The sequence below is a fragment of the Plectropomus leopardus genome, chromosome 12 (assembly GCF_008729295.1).
Source record: "Plectropomus leopardus isolate mb chromosome 12, YSFRI_Pleo_2.0, whole genome shotgun sequence".
NCBI classification, from domain to species: Eukaryota; Metazoa; Chordata; class Actinopteri; order Perciformes; family Serranidae; genus Plectropomus; species Plectropomus leopardus.
The window spans coordinates 25,920,864-25,942,385 of NC_056474.1; the positions used below are offsets into that span (position 1 = coordinate 25,920,864).

The following is a 21,522-nucleotide window of genomic DNA, read 5'->3' on the forward strand; positions in this document are numbered from 1 at the left end:
ACAGTCTGTCTGCCAGAGTAATAATGTGGAAGAAAAGCTCCATTCTTCAAAGATAGGAAAAATCTTGAGAAAGAAGAGAGAAATCCACTCTTACAAGGGCAACACATGTTGAATGTAACGCTCAGGGCTGCATGTAGCACGCAGTGAACGCGCATTACATATAAAGAACGTAGTGGTTAACGTGCAGCAGCCAGAAAGTGGGACAAATGTCATGAAATTGCTGCAAGATAGCAGCTGTCGTTATGTGGACGATTTTTTCAATCCCACTGAAATCACTCTTACTACAGATCCCAACCGAACTCCTTACATGGACACTGAATAAAGTGACCCGATAAGATGTAGAAATGTTTTTACAGACCCTTCTCTACATTTCTGATTTAACACTGTCAGTGTGGTTCTTACGCTGCTGGGAGGGAGGGAGCAGGACTGTGTGGTGGGCCGGCGGCTGGGGTCAGGGTCGAGGCTGAGGTTGGGGTCGGGGTAGTCGGCGAGGGCTGGAAGCTTGTGGGCATCGGTGAGGTGGAGGACCGAAGCGGCTCTTTGGGGCCCGCTGGAGAGAGAGCTCCTCCAGTACTGGAATCAGCACTTACATTCTGCAATGAAAGCAATACACACACAGGAAGAGAGTGAAGCACTGAAGCAAGTAGAGGTAGTACTCTCATCAATCACTGTACCTTTCCACACTAATACTGGATAAATCCAGCATCTTGGTAGTGCAGCTTTAATCGAGATATCAGGAAGGTTATAGTTGCTCTCAAGTGATAATGTCATTACCTACACCTTTAACTTGTCAGGAAATAACCAACGCTTTGTAATTAGATATTGTCTGATGCACTCTCATGAAGTCAATATATTTCAACCAAATCTCCACTTTTTCCCAAACTTTGTAAAACTTCAGCTTTTCTTTTTGACCAACATCGCCGAGCTGAATCAGACAGATCGTGAGGCATCTCGTTGGTAAAGTAGTTAGCAGATGAAAGATTGTACAATTGTACCACGCATTCAATTTAAGACTTTTCTATGTGATGCAGCACCACTGCTTGTTTTCATTGAAGCTTAATACGTCTAAAATATTTGATAAATATTTATGAGGTGTTCTTAATTTCTGGCGAGATGCCTGCACAATTAAAAAATGTGAGTAACTCTGTGATTTACTGAGACAACTTTGTCCTTTTATTGTTATAATTATGTTTGTATTGGATAGCTGAAGAATCTCACTCTGTTACTAACTTTTAAAAGATGCCGCGGTTAAGAAATTGACTTTTGTAAAGTTAGAATATTCCTGACTGTGAATCCATAGTAGTCGTATCAAAAAATCAACTGTGGCAGCCATGAGTTTACTCTGTAACCTAAACCCTCGCCACAGAAGATTGCTGCACGGAAATACAGAAGCTTAAATAATGAATTTAAGAGATTATATTATTTGTGCACTAAGATGACAGCAGTATGCTAAGAGCTGAATTATGTATACATTTATTCAGAAAGATTGTATACAAGTATAAAACAAAGAGTGAATTAGCTACGTTAGTATCAGTTCTTACCCGTTCCTTTGCATTTCCCACGACTACGCTGCTGGCCAGCCGGTTGTCAAACACGTCGTCTGTCTTGAGCTGGCCTGCGGCTCCGGGCAGGGGAGGGAAGCTGGAGAGACCCAGCTCGAAGCTCGGAGAAGGAGGTTTGGGAGGAGGAGGCGGCGACTGAGGCGTCACTCTCTACAAGGTGACAGCAAATATAGATTCAGCACAAAACTTAAGAAAGAAAAGAGAGAAAAGAAAAGAAAGATCACCAATGCCTCATTTCCACTGACTGGTTTGACTCAACTCACTATTGGTACCAGGTCCTTCTCTTTACTTTCTCATACTTCAGGATAAGAAGTCTGACTGAAAAAGCACCAGTTGTAATGTTGAGTATTTTAAATTACTGACAAAAAAAAAGCAGGAACCAAGGAAACACTAAAGGAACTCAGAGTTAGAAAATTTGGATTGAGCTACATTCCTTATGTTGACACACGTCATAAGTCACCAGTGTCTTGCCCTGTACTGTTCGTTCTCTGGTCCATCCTTAAATGTCACTGGCTACTACGTACATCTGGAAATGTGACTGGCTGTGTTTGTTATCTGATGGATAACAAATTCAACATAAATGCCTCATCTCCCCTGTCTGGTTTGCCTCGATTTCACTCAGCTCACTATTGGTACCAGGTCCTTTTCTGTATTTTGTTTGTAGGCAGAACGGTTATATAATTGCATTTAATCCAGTTTTCATTGTTTTCCATTTTATTGGTCTCTCCATAAAAAGAAGAGTCAAATTAATACCAAAGCTACATTAGGAGGACACCAAAAAAGTACTTACTGTAAACTTTTCGTCCCTCTTTTTCCTAGAAGCAGAAACATTTTTCCTTTAAGAAAGAGAACACTTTAATTTACAAACATCCATTCTGTCTGAAACAATGACTTCACCCAAAACACACAAAGAAATGATCTTCTGCATCACATTGACCATATTTTAGAGTATTTATATCATTTGATTTAACAACCCGCAATGACCGGTTTATGTCTCACACTGACAGAAGTACATCTAATCTCAAAAGTTTGAGTAGAGGAAGAACAGAGTTTTATTTTGTAGAGAAGGATTGTGTGAGCGACTTTCTCTGTTTTCCATTTATACCACAGAATAAATGTAAATGTCTCAAGTAGGTGTTACTACGCACTTTACGACTGTGAGGTGCATCATTTTTGTACACACTTTTTCTAAACATTTTCATTATATTGTGTTTTAAGCTTAAGTTCCAGTTTTACTCATTTGAAATATAGTGATGCTTGTGGTAGCTTTTGAACTGTTATTTTAATTTTATAAATGCACTTAAATATATATACATGTTTTGGATCAGAGAAAAAAAAGTTTTCACAACTCCTTTTTTTTTATTCGTTCATGATCTCAAATCTATTTGCATTTTCTGCATAGTCAAAGTCAAGAAATAAGTTGTGCAATTTAAATGCAGAGCTAATTGTGAAAGCAAAGCCTTTTACACAATACTCAGTTCAGTATAACAATCACTTACAAGTCAATATTTCAGACAAGTCAATATCAACATTTAGATTTTAAGGCCCTACTGTTTCTTTTTGTTGCTATTGATGTTTTAATGTAATTGTTTATCTACATGGTGAAAATGTACGATCAAAATATTTAAGTTGACAGTCGTCAAAAAGCAAAGGAAAAAAACTGTATTATCAGGTTGTCATGGTACTATTATAAGGTAGCAGCAGTATTTAGTGGTACACAGAAATACTTGTGCATTGAAGCAGTGCCGTACCTTCCTCGGCCGATGCCCAGGGAGTAGTCTGGGGTTGTGGGCTCGGTCACGCGTCCTGTGCCCACGGTGTCCCTGCGGGGGAAGGCTGCGGTGGAGGGTAACCTGGTTCTGGGCTGGCTGGTGGGGAGTCGTGTTGGCGGACTGCTGCGAACACCGTTGAGCCTCTCGCTGGGGAAGCTGGGGAAGAGACCCGGGTTGTCCAGGAGGCCCGTGCTGCGGTCCGCTGTGGGGATGGTTGGCCTCAAATGAGGTTTACTGTGATTCCTGCAGGAAACAAGAGCATTTAAAACACTTCTGAAATAAAATGTATCAGACATTTAGCCACATTCAGGACTTTGAGTTTAAATGAAATGAGCAAAAAAAATTCCAATTTTATTTTAAGACTGCAACAACAACCACAACAAATGACAATTTACAGTTTACGATGCATTACATTTTCTAAGAGCAGGATTTGGTGATGTTTGTTTTCCTGCTTTTTCCCCTTTTTAGTGAATGAGAAGTCACAGATACCAACCTGTTCCTGGGAGAGTAGTGTCTGACTGTGAGGGGCGATGTTGCTGGTTTGAAACTGTGTGACGTGGTAAATCCATTGATGAACTGGTTGTTGTGAAATGGTGCAACCTGAGAAACAGAAAACAAGATTATCAGCTGAACAGACAGGACGTCAAAATAATCAAAAGTGACTTAAAAAGTAGTTTTTGGACCTCATCTTTTTATTTGATGGTTTTAAGTTGTGTTTTATATTGAAAATTAGTCTTGGAAGAAATACACATGCAGTAGCTAAACAAACCAGTTCTAGGAGGCACTTAAAATATCCTAATCAGTTTGAATTTAAGACCAAATTAAGCACCCAATCAGCCAATCTAGCCTATGTATATATAAACAAACTGGTTATTAACATATAAAGAACAGTTACAAAACAACACTGTGAATTACTTTTTTGATATTTACATTTGCCACACAATTAAAACATGTTTCAGAATCAGAAATCCTTTATTGATCCCAGAGGGGAAATTTGATGTATTGTATCTTCAATTGTATCTTCTACTTCAGCCGCAAAATGACTATTTGCATATCAATTAGCAAAGCTGTCTTTCTCGCATGGCTCTACAAAAAACAGCCATCATATTGATATATTGATTGACTGTTTAACAACAGCAAAACTACATCAAAACATCCGTTTTGATGCTCCATCTTTCTGAAAAGACATTGAGCATCATTTTTCGTACCAGTCCAAATGTACCAAGCTAACGCTTACCAATGTGGGGTCGATGAAGCTGTGTGTGGCCGACCAGGCCTGTGGAGTGATGAGGCTGTATAAGGGGAACTGTTGTTGGGGGCTGTAAACCGGTGGGATGTAGTAGGACGTGTAGCGTTGCTGGGCGTATGGGTTCACCTCCACCGGACGGTAACCGTTCTTTGGCATGAAAGTGTTGATAGCGATTGCCTTCGCCTTTATCCTCGCCTGGTAGAGAAAGCCAGAATAGGGTGGGGAATTAGCACCAGCCAGCAACATGGATGTATTGTACATTTCTCTGTATCTTCTACATACTGGGGCCTGCATAAATGCATGTTCTAAGAATTAGACATAAAAAAAGTCAACAAAGGAGTTTATAGGTTTTTGGCTGAAAGCGAAGAAAGAACTTATTTCTTCTTAAAGGAAAGTCAAACATATGCTCAGAACAGGAAAAGCTTTAAATTACTGATATGTTTCTGTGCAAAAATTATTCAAATGTTCTCAATTGAGTAAAATATTTTATATGTTCAGTAGCACCTCCCATGTAACCTCAACCTAACAGTCAAATACAAAAATGTACCAACAGATATTAAACTAGGGGTGAAATTATAGGAAATGAGATGTACAAAAACAAATAGAACACCAAAGTAGGGCATCAAGGAAGGTCTGCTTTGATTTGATAAAAAAAAAGCTTCCACTGACACATTTGCAAGTGGGAGAAAAGTGAAGGGTTTTGCATTTATCTTGCACTAAATCCCAATTTTCGCTTTGAGCCATTTAATCAATACTGGCCTGAGTCTACATATTTTTCTTTGCCTAATTAGTTATTAAATATGCATTTGTTCCATTAGTTTATGGTTAGTCACTTAGTAGCAAACACACTGCCTGAAAAAAGTTCATTAATGTTTTGTTCCTGATTAATATTGGTGGTAACAGCTGGCCACATGCACAGGAAGCCAGACACATATCAGTTATAATTTAGCACAATGTGATGAGCATATCAGCAAATGTGGCCCAGAAACAGAAGTCTCTTTTTTGCTCTTTAACTAAATGTATTGATTAATTGTAAATAAAAAGTAGTAAATGAAAGAAGCAACAAAATCTAACTTTGTCTGTGTGCAGGCCCACAGCGCATTATATAAATGAGTGGGAGAAAAATAGAAAGAAAGAAGAAGCAGCTCTGCCCAGCCAGGCTTTTCCTCTGTGGTGTTAATGAGGATTTTCATACATTAGTGGAGCTACTTAAAAGTGTGAAGTCACGTCACCTCTAAACGAACCTCTTAAGTGAAGGTCTGTGATTTGAGAGTTCTCTGCTGAAAACCTTGATGTGTCTCTTTATGACACTGATTAATTATGCACGAGGAAGGATATCTTTGTCCTGTTCTTCACTAATGAAAATTCAACATTTAAGACTTTGTGGGAGCACAGATGTGCTTGAAGCACATAAACTAACTGTGACATAGTTCTATCATCACAAAAAAATAGAAGAACTGCCTACAGACAGATGAATAGAAGAGTGGGTGAAATGAACAAAAAGAAAAATTGGGTGCTGACTGTGACTTGAAACCAGAGTCCATAGCACAAATGAATGCTTGGGGAGTGTTTTGTTTAGACTTTTTATTTCTTCCAATCGGGCAACAACTGACCAAAATCCATAGTTATTCGTATTTTATGCTCTGAGCTTTATATCACTTGTCCTTAATACAAACTCAATGGCCTCAGCTGCCTGAGAAAGCAGCGAGTAAAGTTCTCTCACATACAGTGAAACGTTATCGTTTATAAAGGAGTGGATGATACGAAAAACATAAATATATTTAGCCCAAACGGATTTGTAAGGTTACGCCTGAAGTCTTTTGAGTGTTGGTGATTTAAGATGTCACTTTGTATTAAATTGTCAGGTCAGTATTTGTATGTACACACGACGAAAGCCTCCAATCAGTGTAAAGGGCTGTGACGTACTCCAACCTACCTTAATAGGCTTCCCTTGGAAGGTCTTCACCTCCTCACGAAGATACTGATATGCCTTTATCAAAAGAAAATAAATAGTGTTAAATAACCAGTTGGATTTCAAATGACACAAAAAACAGAAGTACAAATGATAAATCAATTCATCTTAATGCTAGAGGAATCTTGAAGTATCACACTGCTAACAGTGCAATCAGTATAATCAGTCTGGAAAACCAAACATTGGGCACATCAGTGGGGTTGATTTGTCTAAAGAAAAAAAAATGGGCCATTTGAGAAATACAATCCTGTACATATAAAGTGAGAAATATGGGAAATGGAAAACATGATAAAATCCTAAACACTGAAATAAAAAACACATTTCCAAAGATTTAAATCACTGACCCTGGATTGATTGTTCAGTTATCACTCAATATGTAAAAAAAAAATCTTTATTTTCTCTTCCTGGAAAACAATAAATTACCTAAACAGAGTTCTCAATCTCAACCTGAGCCCAACGGGTCCTAACACTCCTGGGCTGTGTTCCTGAGTCAACTCACACAGGTTGGTTGGGTTATAATTTTTCGGCCCGTTGAGAACCCTAACCTAGCAGGATTTCACCATAAGCTTATGAGACAAGTAGCTAGTAGAGCAGTATCATGGGAGGCGCATGTCTAGATGTCAGCAGGGCAAAACTTTGTTTACATTTCTAAAACAGTTTGACTGAGGTCAAATTTATTAATGCCACCCTGGATACCAATTCCCGTTTCACTGTAACTTTAAGGAATCGAATAAAAAAAAAACAGTAAAATAATAAAATATATTACTGTGTCACTTTTGTTACCTGCTGTGCATCTGCTTCTGATTCAAAGGTGATGAACCAGTTGTCATTGTAGGCAAATTCACAGTTGATGAACTTGGGTAAGTTATCCCCTTTAAAAAGAGCCTCGACCTCCTGCAAAACAAAACGGGAGATGAAGTTATCGCCTTGAGTTATTTTTATGGTGACGCACCAAAACAACCTCTCTGCAAAATAGCAGCCAGTAAATAAAAGCTAAACCAAAAAAAATTAAGAATTTAGTCATGCAGGGAAAAGACTCTCTTATTCTTTAGTTTGACATAAAAGAGATGTGATTATTTTCCAACATCCAAAATCTTTCTAATTCTTCTGTGTGAGGGCCAATGGTGTAATTAATTTAATTTATGGTGTGTTAAAAACATTCAAAGCTATCGTAACTGAGGAATTTTATGAGAAAATAATCCAGAATTTTACATGCAGATTACAGGCTTGTTTTGCTTAAAAACACAACCAAAAACTGACTGTTGTCCCCATTTTTTATACATACATACTCACTCATCACACACTATGAACAATGGACTAAAGCAAAAAATGAGAACCCCAAACATATTGTGTTTGGGGTTTGATTTGAGTTATATTGTAGGCTTAATTCTCTGTGAGCTAATGTGATTGTAGATAGCTTTAAGGTCAATAAACATGTCTGAGTCCTGCTGTAAATAATTAAGTTGGCTCTGAATACTTTATGTGGCTAATGCATTTAATTATGTGCCTGTATTGCTGTTGATGCACAATAAACAAAAACTACAATTTAATAACAACAACAACAATAACAACAACAACAATAATAATAATAATAATAATAATAATAAATAATAATAATAATAATAATAATAATAATAATAATAATAATAATAACAATAATAATAATAGGTTTCCTTCCTTGATTTTGACCTCATCATTGGTTCTGAATAAATATCACTTACATAGATAAGAATGACATTTCACTTTGGTCTGAAAAGTCAGCACATGGGTGTCAAACTACATAGAATAAAAACATCCAACGGCACATGACAAATGTTAAAGCAGAAAATGCACAAAAAACGTGCTTTCATACTTTTATCCCTAATGTTATTCAAAATTAGTGAAGCTGCAATACACACGTACATAGCATTTTCTGCCAGGTTTCTTTAACACTGGCACATCATGATACAAAACAAAAATTGATGTATGAGAAAATTAATTGGACAAACTGCGAAGCTGATAATGTACTGCTGAGACAAAATGATCTGTCATGCTGAGGCAGATAAGTTTACTGATATTACAAGCATTCTGCAAATGATGTGCTGCTTGAATGTTCAGGATTTTTCTGTGGCTGCTGCCGTAGCCGGAAAAGGCTTCAGAGTAACATTAAACCTCCTAAAAAATGCAATGTTGTATGTGGGTGATACCTATGCTGTGGCTGCATTAGTGGAAAAAAAGGACAGTGTGTCTCCATATTAAAATCCTGATTGGCTGTGAGGAACAACAGGTGAGATGCTTAAATTGGATGTGTGAATGCGGGGTGAGCTCCCTTGTCACCACACTACTGCTGTCATGGTTTATTCAACCGATGCTATTATACAGATGGTGTTCTGTGAGCTGAGTGCACCAACCAAGAGCTTGGACTGCGCAAGGTACTGATATATACTGATATGATTTACAAATAATGCATTCAAATGTCTTTCTTTCTTTTCCTTTTTTCCAATTTGTCTTGGCCATCTTTTTTTATTCTGGATTCTTAGATAGAAGGAATATTTCAAAAAAATAATATTTGATATACAATGAAAAACTTTAAAGGCCACATTAGTGTAATTTTACCCACACAGCCTAATGCCATTACATACAGGCGCACCTTGAAAATAAAAGATAAAGTGATGACTTATGTGAAGACAAATGTGATTAGATCATGAAGTTAAACCATCGATCACACATCCAGACATGTTTGGATAATTGGACAATTTCGATTTTTGAGCGGATCTTCTTTCTGGCGTTGTTTTTAAGTTTGTATTTGGCCTAATTTTGGTTCCTGGGACAGAGGTGAAGCTCTGGGTAGCCCTGCACTAAAATTATCAACTCCTTCTCCATATTTATCACAGACTGATATTTATTGAAGAAAGGAAAGATGTGAGTGGTTCTAATCATCACACGTGGTGCACTTTGTTTATATCAGGGCGCAGCTGTTGCGCCCTGAAAAACAGGCATTTGGGAATGCTTACGCGCCATGGCAGTGTGGCTTTTGCTTTTGAGCATGCCTTCTACACACCCATATTGAAAACAGTAGATTTAAGGACAAGAAAAACATGGCTTCTGTGCAGGCTCTAATGCTGGAGAGTTGCTGGGAGAGTTCAATCTCTGACAAAAATATCTATAAAGAACATGGACCCAACACCGTGCAACATCTACTTACTCTATGGGCGTGCTCTCAGGAACCTCTCTGAGGATCACGATGCAGCGGTTCTGATTGGGTCGCACCTTCTCCCCCTTCTCATCCACTTGGACCAGTGGCAGAGCTGAGATTAGAATGAAGCATTTACAGATTATGGTTTGGATTTTAAAAAATACAATCTCATCCACTGGCCTTTAACTTTGAACTCTTTAGCCTTGGTCAACTAATGTTTACCTGAATGTCTCAGATTACAGTGACAGAGATCAAACACTAATACATGAGGCCAAACGGCAGAACAAATAAGTTATAGTTTGAAACTGGACAAGATACTGTAAACAAACATTAAATCTTGACACTTAGCCATAAATAAAAGTGCAGTTTCAAGCCAGACAGGATTCATTTATGTCGTAAATTAAGTATGTCTACTGTATAAATCAAACACAAGTGGATAAGACTGCTGAATGCACTTCAACAGCCTCTCCTGGGAAATCAACCCCGACCACACACTGATATAAAAATTCATCGTGCCTGGTTAGTTTGTCTTGTCATACAGTTTCCTTAGCAGGTAAGCAACTCTCATCAAAATCCTGCTTTAACTAACTAGTTGCTAGTTGGTGAGCAAAATCATAGAGGAGGAGGATAAAAATGTTATCAGTAAACACTCACATCGTAAAATGTCCACGATCAGCTCCACGTCAGTGCTGAGCTTTTTGACGTGGTCCAGGTTGGCCACCGTCACAATTGGCACGTATTGGTCGCTGTCCATCTGGGAGATGAGGTACATGTCACTGGCCAGATTCTCCCTGACAGAAAGATTAGAGCCAGAGGTGGTTAGAATATGCGTCCTTGTAACTGTTCAGAGGTGAAATTGAACCTTTCATTAAACAGATTAAGTCAACCACACTTCTGATTACCATGTAAAGGGTGTCCTCACCTGTCAGGTGTCATATTTAACTTTATATTGAATGAACATCAAACAGCAAGAGTAACAAATATAGGAATGTGAACCTCTCAGATACCACAGTCTACAGCTGCAGCACACTTGGCTGCTTCGCTTATTTAACTGTGAACTCAGTGGTTTTGTGCAAAGGAAATGTTATGTACATTGGTGTTTATGGTTTCACTTTCTCCACATATTTTCTCATCCAGTATTCAATAGCCTGACACTTCTGGTTTCTCTGTGTTCATGTCTAGTCTTTGTCATTTGGGTTTTGTTATTAGATCTCTGTTGGAGAAGGTAACGACACACAAACCTATACTTGTTGACTTTATCGAGTTGATAAAGAGGAGAAAAAAAGAAAAAAATCACAGAAAGGTCAGACTTTGTGACGGCTTGATTTCCCCCAAGCCAGCAGTTACAACAACACCACAGAGGCATTCAACAGTATAAAATAAAGCTTTCATTCAGACCACGCCTGACGCCCACAGTGGGGGGGTGAGAGAGAGAGAGAGAGAGAGAGAGAGAGAGAGAGAGAGAGAGAGAGAGAGAGAGAGAGAAGAGAGAAGAGAGAAAAACAATCATCCCACATCAAATGGATGGCAAAGACATATATCACTAATTATCAATTTAGGGCTGGCATTTTGAATAATTTCCATATTAGGGTACTCACATTACATTATGATTGAGCACTCCAGCTCTTGCAAAAAACAAAACAAAACAAAAAAAAAAAACAATTTAACCTAAGAATTTGGTCAAACATTAACACCTATGGAAAATGCGGGTATGGGTTGGGGGTTATTCTACCTTTCTGCACTGCAGACTGTGAAGATCGCAGTCATCTTTGCTGTATGGATCTGTGCAGATATTCATAGACTGCAGTTATGTCACCGCATCCCATTGCAAAAATGTTAAAGGACTGTCAGAAATTTTGTTTTTCTGTTTCTGGCTGTGATAAACAGTGTGATTTTGCCAATTAAAAAAAAAATGCTTTTCAAAACTGCTAGCTGGAACTTGGGTTCAGAGGTTATTTGAGATAAATACAGAATACTGTAATTTAAAATGTATGTCCTTCACCTAAGCCGAAAAAAAGAAAAAATGCCTTGTCTGTTTTAGGCTGCAAAAGGAAATGAGAAAATGTGAGTGTGTTTAGTTGGGCTTTAGGAATGCAGGACCCAGAGGTACAGTAATCTGCTGCCCCTACCTTCTGAAAATCATTTTTCACATTAGGATTTGGGTGGCAATGAGCCAAAATATGAAGCCTTATTGTATACTATTATTATATGTTTTGGATATTTTATTGTGATTTATATAATGCTGAAGTTTGTGTGTTACAAGTTTCACTGGACTGTAAAACAATTTTCTTCTTGGTAACAATAATGTTTTTGGTAAAAGCTGTAATAAGCAAGCTGTTCAACATAAAATAAAACTGTTGTATCAAAAGAAAAAGTAAAACTGAGATAGTTTCCTGTTCTGCTAAAAGAGGAGTGAGAGAATTAACCTGATTTCTGAAATTAAACCCATTTCCAACATGCCTCCTAAAAAATAGAAAGCAACAATTGCACTTGAAAAAAGATCAACAACAAACTCAACAGCAGCCACTTCTCTGTGGAGGAGGTTTGGACTTAAGATTGGATGAGGTTGCAGTTCTCTTTAGGCAATTTATTTACATGATTTCAGACTTTTGAAAACTGCAAAAAATCCATAAATTCCATAAACTTTAAGTGCTGGATACTCCAAAATGCCACCACACAGTTTATACGACACTGGGTATCTGCGTAGAAGGCCATGTGAGCACTGGGTACACACACTCCACATATAGTTGTAAATGCAGAAATTTAGACAGGTGGGAGGATGCTGATGAATGTGATACTGGTGAATGTAATGAATGTGTTGACAACATTCTTTTTAACACAGTGAGATGATCTGTTGTGTTGTTGACGACGAAAAGGATCATCAGTATTTCATGAGGCAAAATAACCAGAGATTACACTGAGTCATCCACAAGAGCCTTTTTGCTCTGGTCCGGGTGTTCATTAGTGATCACTTAAAAGCGGTCATTTTTTTTGCTGTGGCTTAATTTAAGTGCTTTTTTTTCCCTATTAACAAGTGCGAAACAGTCGCTGAGCAGTGAGAAAAGTGGATGGGGTCTGAGATTTTAGCCTGCTGTTCATTAAAAGGAATTCCTTAACAATTAGAGGTTCAGCATTTTTTTCCCTTCCTTTTGAAAAATGGGATACTGAGCATCCAAAGAAAAGTAATTTTACATAATGACTGATGACAACATGGCTAGTTAGTAAGTAAGTAAGTCTATAATTTAGAGGTCCTCAGTGACTAACTTAATAATTCAGTAGCTTCGTTTTCATACAAAAAAAATAACAAAAAACTTGCCGACACCTCTCTGTAAGCAAACATTTTCATTTTCTTGTCAAAAATACCCCCAAATGCTCATTTTCGTGTAATTAGGTGTGAAAGTATTGAGGTAAACTCACCTGGAAAGACAGAACTCCAAGGTCTTCTTCAGGTGCTCCCTCAAGCCCTCCTGCGGACTCTCTTGCTGGGGATCGCTGCCTGTTGACACACGGAGGGATGTTTTGGTAAATCAAAGAGCACCTTAACTAATCCCTGACCTAGAGAGCAAAACAAGATTCATACCAGTGAAACCTAATGCCAGCTTCTTACTTTCTGCGTTAACGAAGGTCAACATGCAGCCCAAAATATGTGTCTGGGCAGTACGAAACGCATAGGATATGCGCTGAGTGCATATGCTTCAGTTACAAAATATAATCTCTTGTTCCACATTCCAGTCCAGTTGGTGGCATATGCGCCTCTAGCTGGTTTGTCAAGAGGCTGTGTGAGGATATCTACCTTTATCCACATTTATAAAATTCATTGTTAAATTATCACAAATACAGCCAGGACAACTGGAAGGGAGTGTGGATTGGGTAATGTGCATTTTTGGAATACTAGACTGACACGGACCCTCAATTGTAGCATGAACAGAATTGCAGGTGTGTCTGCACGACTGCTACGAGTCCGCAGCTGTCTGTGGACATTCATTGCAGAAAGTATGTCAGAATTTTAAGGCTGAATAAAACAAACTGAAATTAAAGCAGGATGTGGGAGAGGCAGAGCAGTGATGCCCACATTTCAAGAAGAATTTATATTAAAAAGCACACAAAAAGTGTAGTTATACACAAAACATGGAACATGTTTGTTAGTAGATCACCAAAACTTCGCCTCTCTTGATTTTTCAGCAAATTTACTGATCAAGAAAAGCTGAATGAAAATGTATCCAGGTTCAGGTCTTAAAACAGAAAATGTTGTGTTGACATTGTTTTCAGGTAGAGGGAATTTAGAGATGAACGTCTTGTCAAGGTTAATACTGCCATAAATAAAACATCATAACAACAAATAGCTCTTAAGCAGTCACTGTATGCCTCCAGTCAATAAATTCTGCCACTTGAGGCTGAGCACACCTCTTAACAACATGATGCAATGTTATTCCAATCACTAAGAAAATAAAGAGACAATACTGCTTACATCACTCCACAGGAGATGCATCTCTTGGTAACTGTGATTATTCACTTGCTCTGCCAATCAGAACAAGTATACACAATCTGCTGTAGCTCGGAGCCTTTTGACAACGAAAAATCACTCAGTTGCAATTTTTAAAATGACATTGCTTATTTAATGACACTATTTTTAAAGACTAAGGACTGTCCTTTTTTCACAGAAGTTCTAAGTTTGATTCAGTTTTAACTCCGACAGCCACAGATATGCAGAATAATAATTTTTTAAAAAAAGAAATCTACGCTTGTTTTACCTTCAAAATGGGTTTTAACCATGTGTCAAAGAGGCCCAAGTTCCTTCAGGTATTGATGACATATTGAGTTGAGGATGCCACAAAACTAACTCAATGCATAGATGGGAAGTGAATGAAATGTCCAGGCCTTGCAGACACTTGGTAACCCGCACTGATCTGAGAACAGCCGCTCTGTCTGCTCTGACAAACAACCGATCACTAACCAGCTCACCTGTGCGCCCTGGTTGCCCAGGCTCGGGGTATTCTGTGTATGTTGGCTCTGAGCACTCCAGGGTGACGGAGGCCACGGGGGCTGGCTCTGCCAGCATTACCGGCACCGGTGGAGGCTCATCTGGGTCGGTTAGTAGGGGCTCTTTGAAAGCCTTGTCCTCACTGGCTTCATAGCCTGTGACATTCAACAAGGGAAATTTAAAAACATTGAGGACAAGCGAGATCACCCCTACTACATCAACACATTAATAAATAAATAAATAAATAAATATTAATTCATGTCATATGTTGAGTCATTACCAAAAAGGAATACTGTTTGAATACTTGATAGGAAATTCTTCACAAAAAAAAAAAAAAAAGGATAGGGAGGGAATACATCATCTGAGCTGCTCTTTAACTGTGAAACATTTTCGAGAAAAAGAGTTGAGTTTCACTGACAGTGCCGTAACAGCAATAAAAAGAAATAAGGAGGGGGAAGTAAAAGAAGCCGGATATGACTTGAGAATGAAAATGATGTTTACTTGGAACAGGAAACTCAAAGTAACAGAATGATGAGTATGACATAATCATGTTGTTGTACTGACTAAATTAGTGCTGCAGAACATTTTATTAAATTAAATTAAGACAACATAAAGGAAGTGTTTAGTTTAAAGGAAACAGCTACAACAGATAACAAACCATATTAAATATACTTTAAATCACACAGAAATTAGAAATAAAAATCTGTCTTTAATATGAAACCCTTGCGGCTTGATCCTGTAATTGAGACAAAAAGAAGGGCTCTTTTGAGGATTGAGGATTTGCAGCCAGGTAATTCATAAGTTATTCAGATGCCATATAAATTATTGTATTATGCTGGCAGGACAACAGAAAGTACAATGCACCAATATTAAATGAACCCAGACATCACTGTTTGATTGTCAGGTAATCTCTTTATAATAATCGCTCTGGTTTTTGCAGGTGGTGAACCTGCAATTGCCTGCTCTATAACAGTCTTTTAGACGTTATGTTAAACCTCCAGTTATCCTTACATTTGCCAACTTCATAACATTTAGTCTAAAAACTTCAGACAACTTTTAACATAATCTAGAGACATTTCAAATAGTCTGCAACACAGGATGAGTTTAAAGAAAACTGCACAAACACCAAAAAGAAAGTTATCACCCAAAGTGCTGCAGTTTAATTGAGCACATAAATTTAAAGCTTGTTTACCAGATGCGGATTAAGACTAATCCTTAGAGGAGGAGAGTTTTCAAGGAGGAATTGGAAAGTGCACCTGTATGTTACACACTTACTCTATTTTTTTCCCTAGAAAGTGTTATTATCTAATTCACTAAACTCTCAAAGATTCCGGTAATAGGATTTCAAGAAGATGTATTCTGATAGTAATGGAAATTAGGGCTCGAATAAAGTCACCTCTACATTTGTCAGATCTCCATCCCTGAAATTGTTCTCCATAACACAAAATGATGGTTAACACTTTACCATGTAAAGTGAGTGGTCATATTGGGACACAATTAATAAACATCTTCCCAAATCTATTGACGTTGTAATAAGATTGACGACACTTAAGACGCAATCATAGTTGCGCTCTACAGAAAAAAGAAAAAAAGGAAACTAGTATTAATGTTAGAGAAACCTGCATGAGAGCAGGGACAGTAGTGAGGTTAAGATGTGGGTAGCTTCCATTTCAAATGCCTGAATTTAATTCACAACTCCTTTACGGTGCTGACTGAGCAAAAGATACAAAAAAAACTCCATCTGCAAGGGCTTTTATGTCCTACAAATATAGCTAGCGTGACACTGAGTTGTCATGGGGGGGGTGAAACCAGGCATTGTTCATGCTGAGGAAAAGAAGTTTGCTTCCCTAACGGCAAATTCAGTGAGTTTGTAGTGGTGAAAAAGGCCACTACGTGAATGACCAGATCATCTTAAGTCTCTAGTCTCCTGCTATGAATTTTCCATAAATGTCCTCGCAGACGTAGGACATGAAATAGGCCGAGACGTCAATCAGAGTCAGACTAATCAATAATTTCTGTTTCGCCACCATATCCTTGTTGCCTCTGCGTTGGCTATACTTGGCTGGGCACATTAAAGTGAGTGATTACGGTCATTTGTGTAGAGGGAACGGTGACTGTGGTTGGAATATTCATAGCTCAAACTAAATTGAGTATGAATGATTTAAGAGGCGTCTCCACATGACAAGAAAAGTGACAAGAATGGACAGAGGCAGGCTGCAAAGTTAAAAAATAAAGGTTTGTGAGTAGAGCCCAACTAATATTTAAACGAGCCAACGTTACTGGATTATTACAGATATACTAGCATATATGTTGACAGGTGAGCAGTAAATAAACTGCATTCAAACACTGCAGCTCCTTTCAATACCTCAACTCCATCCCACCCTTCAACTTCAAATGACCCCTCTACTCTGTGAGGTGTTTCAAAATTAAAACAAAAAAACTAACTAGTATTCACGCCCAACTGACACTTCACTTTATTTCCAATGATTCAACCACAGCTGTTGCTCTCATACAAACACAACTCAAACATTTTGGAACGGATTCATTCAGTTGACTTGTCCTCAGACACAACTACAACCTAGTTCTTTCTCACCACCATGTTTGTCCATGTTTATTTTATCAACTACTCCAACAGATATTATTTTGAATTTTAGAAGTTCCAAGCTATGTGGCCACAGTATTAGATATAAAAATCTGTCCATTTCATCTTAAATAAAAACATTACTTTCTTACTTCCGCTTATAGAATTTCACCTGATGGTAATGGAAGTCATGGGGGTCCTATGATGTCTCAGGTGGCTTGGTCAAATAAAGAGCCCTAATAAAAAAGTGGCAGGAAACTTGTTTTCCCCTAATTCAAGCATATTCTGACACTGCTTTTCGATCATTATTGTACAATCCAACCTTTCTGCGGCTTGTTAATTGGGATGTGCATCCTTTTTGATTTACATGTTTAAGATGACTTTAGTTGATTTTCTACCCTTGAGCGCCGCACATTTATATTTATTTTAATTTACTACAATGGAGAAAAAAAAGGTGCATCGTGTAGAAGTCGTCAACATATATTGCATCCCAAATTGTTGGCTGACCTTCTGGGCCGGGGTCGGCCAAACTATCGCAGCCTTCCTTCCATGGCTGCAGGGCAGCAGTTGTGGTGTCAGCACTTCCGCTGGGGTCCAGGCTAAACATGTGGTTGGCCCATGCTTTCGCATTGGGGTTGAGGTCTGAAACCTTGGCTGATTCCTGTGAAAGAAAAAAAAACAGAGTTTGGTCAGGGCTGTCAATGTTAGCGGATGGATGCCAGCACATCAATAGCTGTAAAGAAAGACAAAGATTTACTGACTCATTGTACATGGCTATTAATGCTGATTCATGACAGGAAAAAATGTTGAATATAAATGGGCAGTAAACTAAAATTTTATAAAGTATTACGAGCTTGTTGTGGATTAGTCATCACGTAAAAATATAAAGCAACATTTTAAATGTTTTACACTCAACAAAAAAACTGACAAACTCACATACCATACATTTTGACCTGCCGGTAAAAATTTGGACGAGGAAAATAGACAAGCGCTACACTAAAATTAAGCAACAAGACAAAGAGCACAGATACAAAAACAGCAGATTCTGGATAAAACAAAATTGTGACTGATTTAAGCCATAAGTGTTTTGCCTGTAAGTTATTTAATGATGAACATCATACTAGGGCTGAAGAATCCATGACAGTTAAGACATAGTTATGGGATATTGCAACTTAGAGGCCTACTTTAGTCTGTGACCCTTTTACAGTTCAACAGACAATTTAAAAAAAAAAAAAAAAAAAAAAAGTTAACATACACCCTATTCTGTTTTTTTGAGAATTTTGGTTTTACCAGAGTTTTTATGTTTATAATTTTTACCTATCATCGAGCTGAGAAAACGTATGTGCTTCACACATATTATACTCATGCACAACTCTCTGCTTACAAGTTGTGTTAAACAACATCCCTTTTACAACTTCATGACACTTCATCATAAGTGTTTGCATATGAGTCAAGACACAAGTTGGAGGCTTATTATCATTTAAACCAATATTGGAATATCTTCTAAAACAAAACTGTAAGTTTAAATAGACCAATTAAGTAATATCCTCTTTGCTCAGTTTACTGTCAAATCTAGGGAAATTAGGTTTAAATGACTTCATCACTTTCACTGAATCTTTGCATGAGTAAATAAGGTACAGAAATATGCACAATTTCAGTGAATTATCCAGTTTGGGCAGGAGAAATCCTTTATCAGCACTCATCAATCACCTGCCAACAAGACTCCTAAGACCAGCAACATCTGACAGGAACGGTTTCACACAGCAGAGACACAGGTTCAGCTGGCAGGGACCAGGGCCATAACGCCCTACTGCCTGCTGGACATACTCACAGGTTCAAAGCAGTAGTTCAGCATGCATGTCTCACAGGCTAACAGACTGTAACCCAGAGCCGTGGTCAGAGCCAGCGTTTCATTGAAGTCCTGAGGAAAAGCGGGCCAGGCGCTTCCTGACGGTGGTGATATAAGGCTCCACTGCATCCAATCCATGATTAACACATACAAACAGTCTAAATATCTCCACAGGAAGCCGGAGGGAGACTTCCAACCAACATTGTATGCCTTAAGCCATAACAGGGGCTCCTTCAAGTGAAGCAGCCACCAGTGCAGCTCTCCAAGTCATCCTCGCCAAATCACAGGCACTGCCACGCTCTGTCTGGCCCCCTCAGATCCGAGCTGCTAGGTTGATTCAACAAATCTGATGACAGCACTGAGGCTCTGCTGCCCCGGTGGGCTCGGCTGACGTTGCAGGAGCTGACTGGCTGTCTTGCTTCTGTTGAGCAGCCGTCTCTGCTTTTGCTTTGTCGCCGTTGCACTGAGTCATTCTCAGGCAAAATACTGGAGCTGTAGAGGGAGTGTTAAGTTGCACACCTGAGCTCAAGCGGAGGCTGCTCCAGTGATCCACGAGCTAAATCAACCCCGAGGCGTCGCTCAAATTAAATCAGCCCTCTTGAGCTTTGGTTTTAATAGATTATTCTGCTAACGAGCCGAGTTGCTGAGGCAAAAGAAAGACTGGGAAAACCTGCTTCTTATTTAAGAGGCAGCTAGTTGAGTTAAATATAGAATAAGTCACAGAAACTAAGGAAGATAGATTAAAGGAGAGGGAGTTAAGGACATAACACTAACTTGATACAAGATGAGCAGCGATAGATATTGTTCCTGGGTCGTATTTCACGAACGCAGCACTACAAGATCATTCGGGATGCGTCTGGCCAGACAGACACACACCCCCACCTCTGCTAATAATCCAGCCCTGCACTAATGAAAAACTCCCACTCCTGTCCGAGCCGGCTGCCATAGAAACTGTTGCTGACATCACCGGATGTGTATGTTCTGGTTACCGCTTGACCTTTCAAAATTTTTTAAATGTTCCCTTCCTTCACGAAGGAGGAAAAGGTTATCTGCGACCCTGATTGAGGGCGTTTTTTAGGAGGAGCGGAGAAGATGTGATTCATCATGAACTGCAGACAGAGACGAGTTATTGTCGGTGTCATCGGAGGGCAGCCGGTGTAGCGCTGGGTTTATTGCTCTGCCTGTCTGATGGAGGGGAGCTCTGAGCAGCAGACAGAAATACAGAGACAGCCGACATGCAAGAGTCCTTCAGGGGAGAAAACAAAAACAGCTGAATTTGGACGGATCTGTCTGTCTACAGACCCGAGGCTCATCTTCCCTCTCTGACAGCTACAGAGCTGAAGGGGACAGTGGGCCAGATGAGTGCTGAGCAATCAGGGAGCTAACGCATCACATCTAATGTAAAAATGCTTCGTCCTGAGCACTGTTTCCTGCACCATTAGACTGGTATAGCATCAACACAAGTGGTTTGTGGTGATGAAGTATTACCACTTCAGTTTCTCTGAAGATAGTTTTCAAACCTAGTGTCTCCCTTTGGTGAAACTTCCAGACACAACAAAATAATACAAATTCTACTGGCAGGCAAAGTTATCAATATTCATCACTTGCAGTTATAACAGTCATGTATAATTAGAAATATTACTAAAAATGGGGACATCAACTTCCTGAAAGGCTTGCAAGCTAACTATCTGCATCCATGAACAAAATGACAGGAAAAGTACCACAAAACAAGTGATAGGCATGTGTGAGATCTATGCAGCTGTACAGGCTGCTGTGAACAGACCTGAAGGAATAACAACTCTTATATTGGCATTTCACTTCATGCAACAGCAACTTTTTGGTTTACTGAAAATGACAGGAGGGCCGATACATCACTTGCTAAAGTTAATGAAAGAAAAAGAAAATGAAAGTACTGTATTTTCTAAAATAAAAGCTGCTAGTCACATAAAAGTTGACTCTCTAATAACAGCAGGTTGAGGTCGACATGAAAAAATGCAGATCGGAGAAAAAACAATAATGGATAAACTCCTGCTTTGTGTTAATGTCCCAACTTTAGACTATATGGACGACGTGAAAGCTCCGCAAAAGTGAAGCAAAAACATCTCGATCTTAATTAGTTAGTTAATGTTTTAAAAAAAGGGAAATGATGCCATGACTGACAGCTGTGTGTGCCAATCTGAGTGCTTGCCATCAATGGCTCTGCTCGCGATTTGGTCAGACGGGTGTTTGGGCGTAACTCCACCAGCATGGAGACAGCTACTGTACAGACTGGCTTCAAATGACATCACCAGCTCAAGACAGCATCACTTTAGCATTAAAGTGGAATCATATTATTATATTATGTTATCCTTTCACAAAAGTTTGCAATAAAAAATAATGTT

General features: G+C 38.8%; 1 protein-coding gene across 2 annotated transcripts in view; it reads right to left on the reverse strand.

The window, feature by feature from the left end:
• LOC121951497 (la-related protein 4B-like) overlaps positions 1–21,522 on the reverse strand; it is a 40,656-nt gene that overhangs the window by 5,637 nt on the left and 13,497 nt on the right. Inside the window, exons 3-15 of one of the 2 annotated variants that reach the window (XM_042497839.1) lie at positions 17,800–17,953; positions 14,693–14,866; positions 13,148–13,226; positions 10,385–10,521; positions 9,741–9,842; positions 7,339–7,451; positions 6,520–6,573; positions 4,572–4,778; positions 3,828–3,934; positions 3,314–3,577; positions 2,353–2,377; positions 1,542–1,712; positions 403–593 (exon numbers count right to left, since the gene is read on the reverse strand). In XM_042497839.1, coding sequence (XP_042353773.1) covers positions 403–593; positions 1,542–1,712; positions 2,353–2,377; positions 3,314–3,577; positions 3,828–3,934; positions 4,572–4,778; positions 6,520–6,573; positions 7,339–7,451; positions 9,741–9,842; positions 10,385–10,521; positions 13,148–13,226; positions 14,693–14,866; positions 17,800–17,953 — 1,778 coding nt within the window. Of the gene's footprint in view, positions 1–402; positions 594–1,541; positions 1,713–2,352; positions 2,399–3,313; positions 3,578–3,827; positions 3,935–4,571; positions 4,779–6,519; positions 6,574–7,338; positions 7,452–9,740; positions 9,843–10,384; positions 10,522–13,147; positions 13,227–14,692; positions 14,867–17,799; positions 17,954–21,522 lie in introns of both variants that reach the window. The other variant, XM_042497838.1, reaches the window with a different exon arrangement.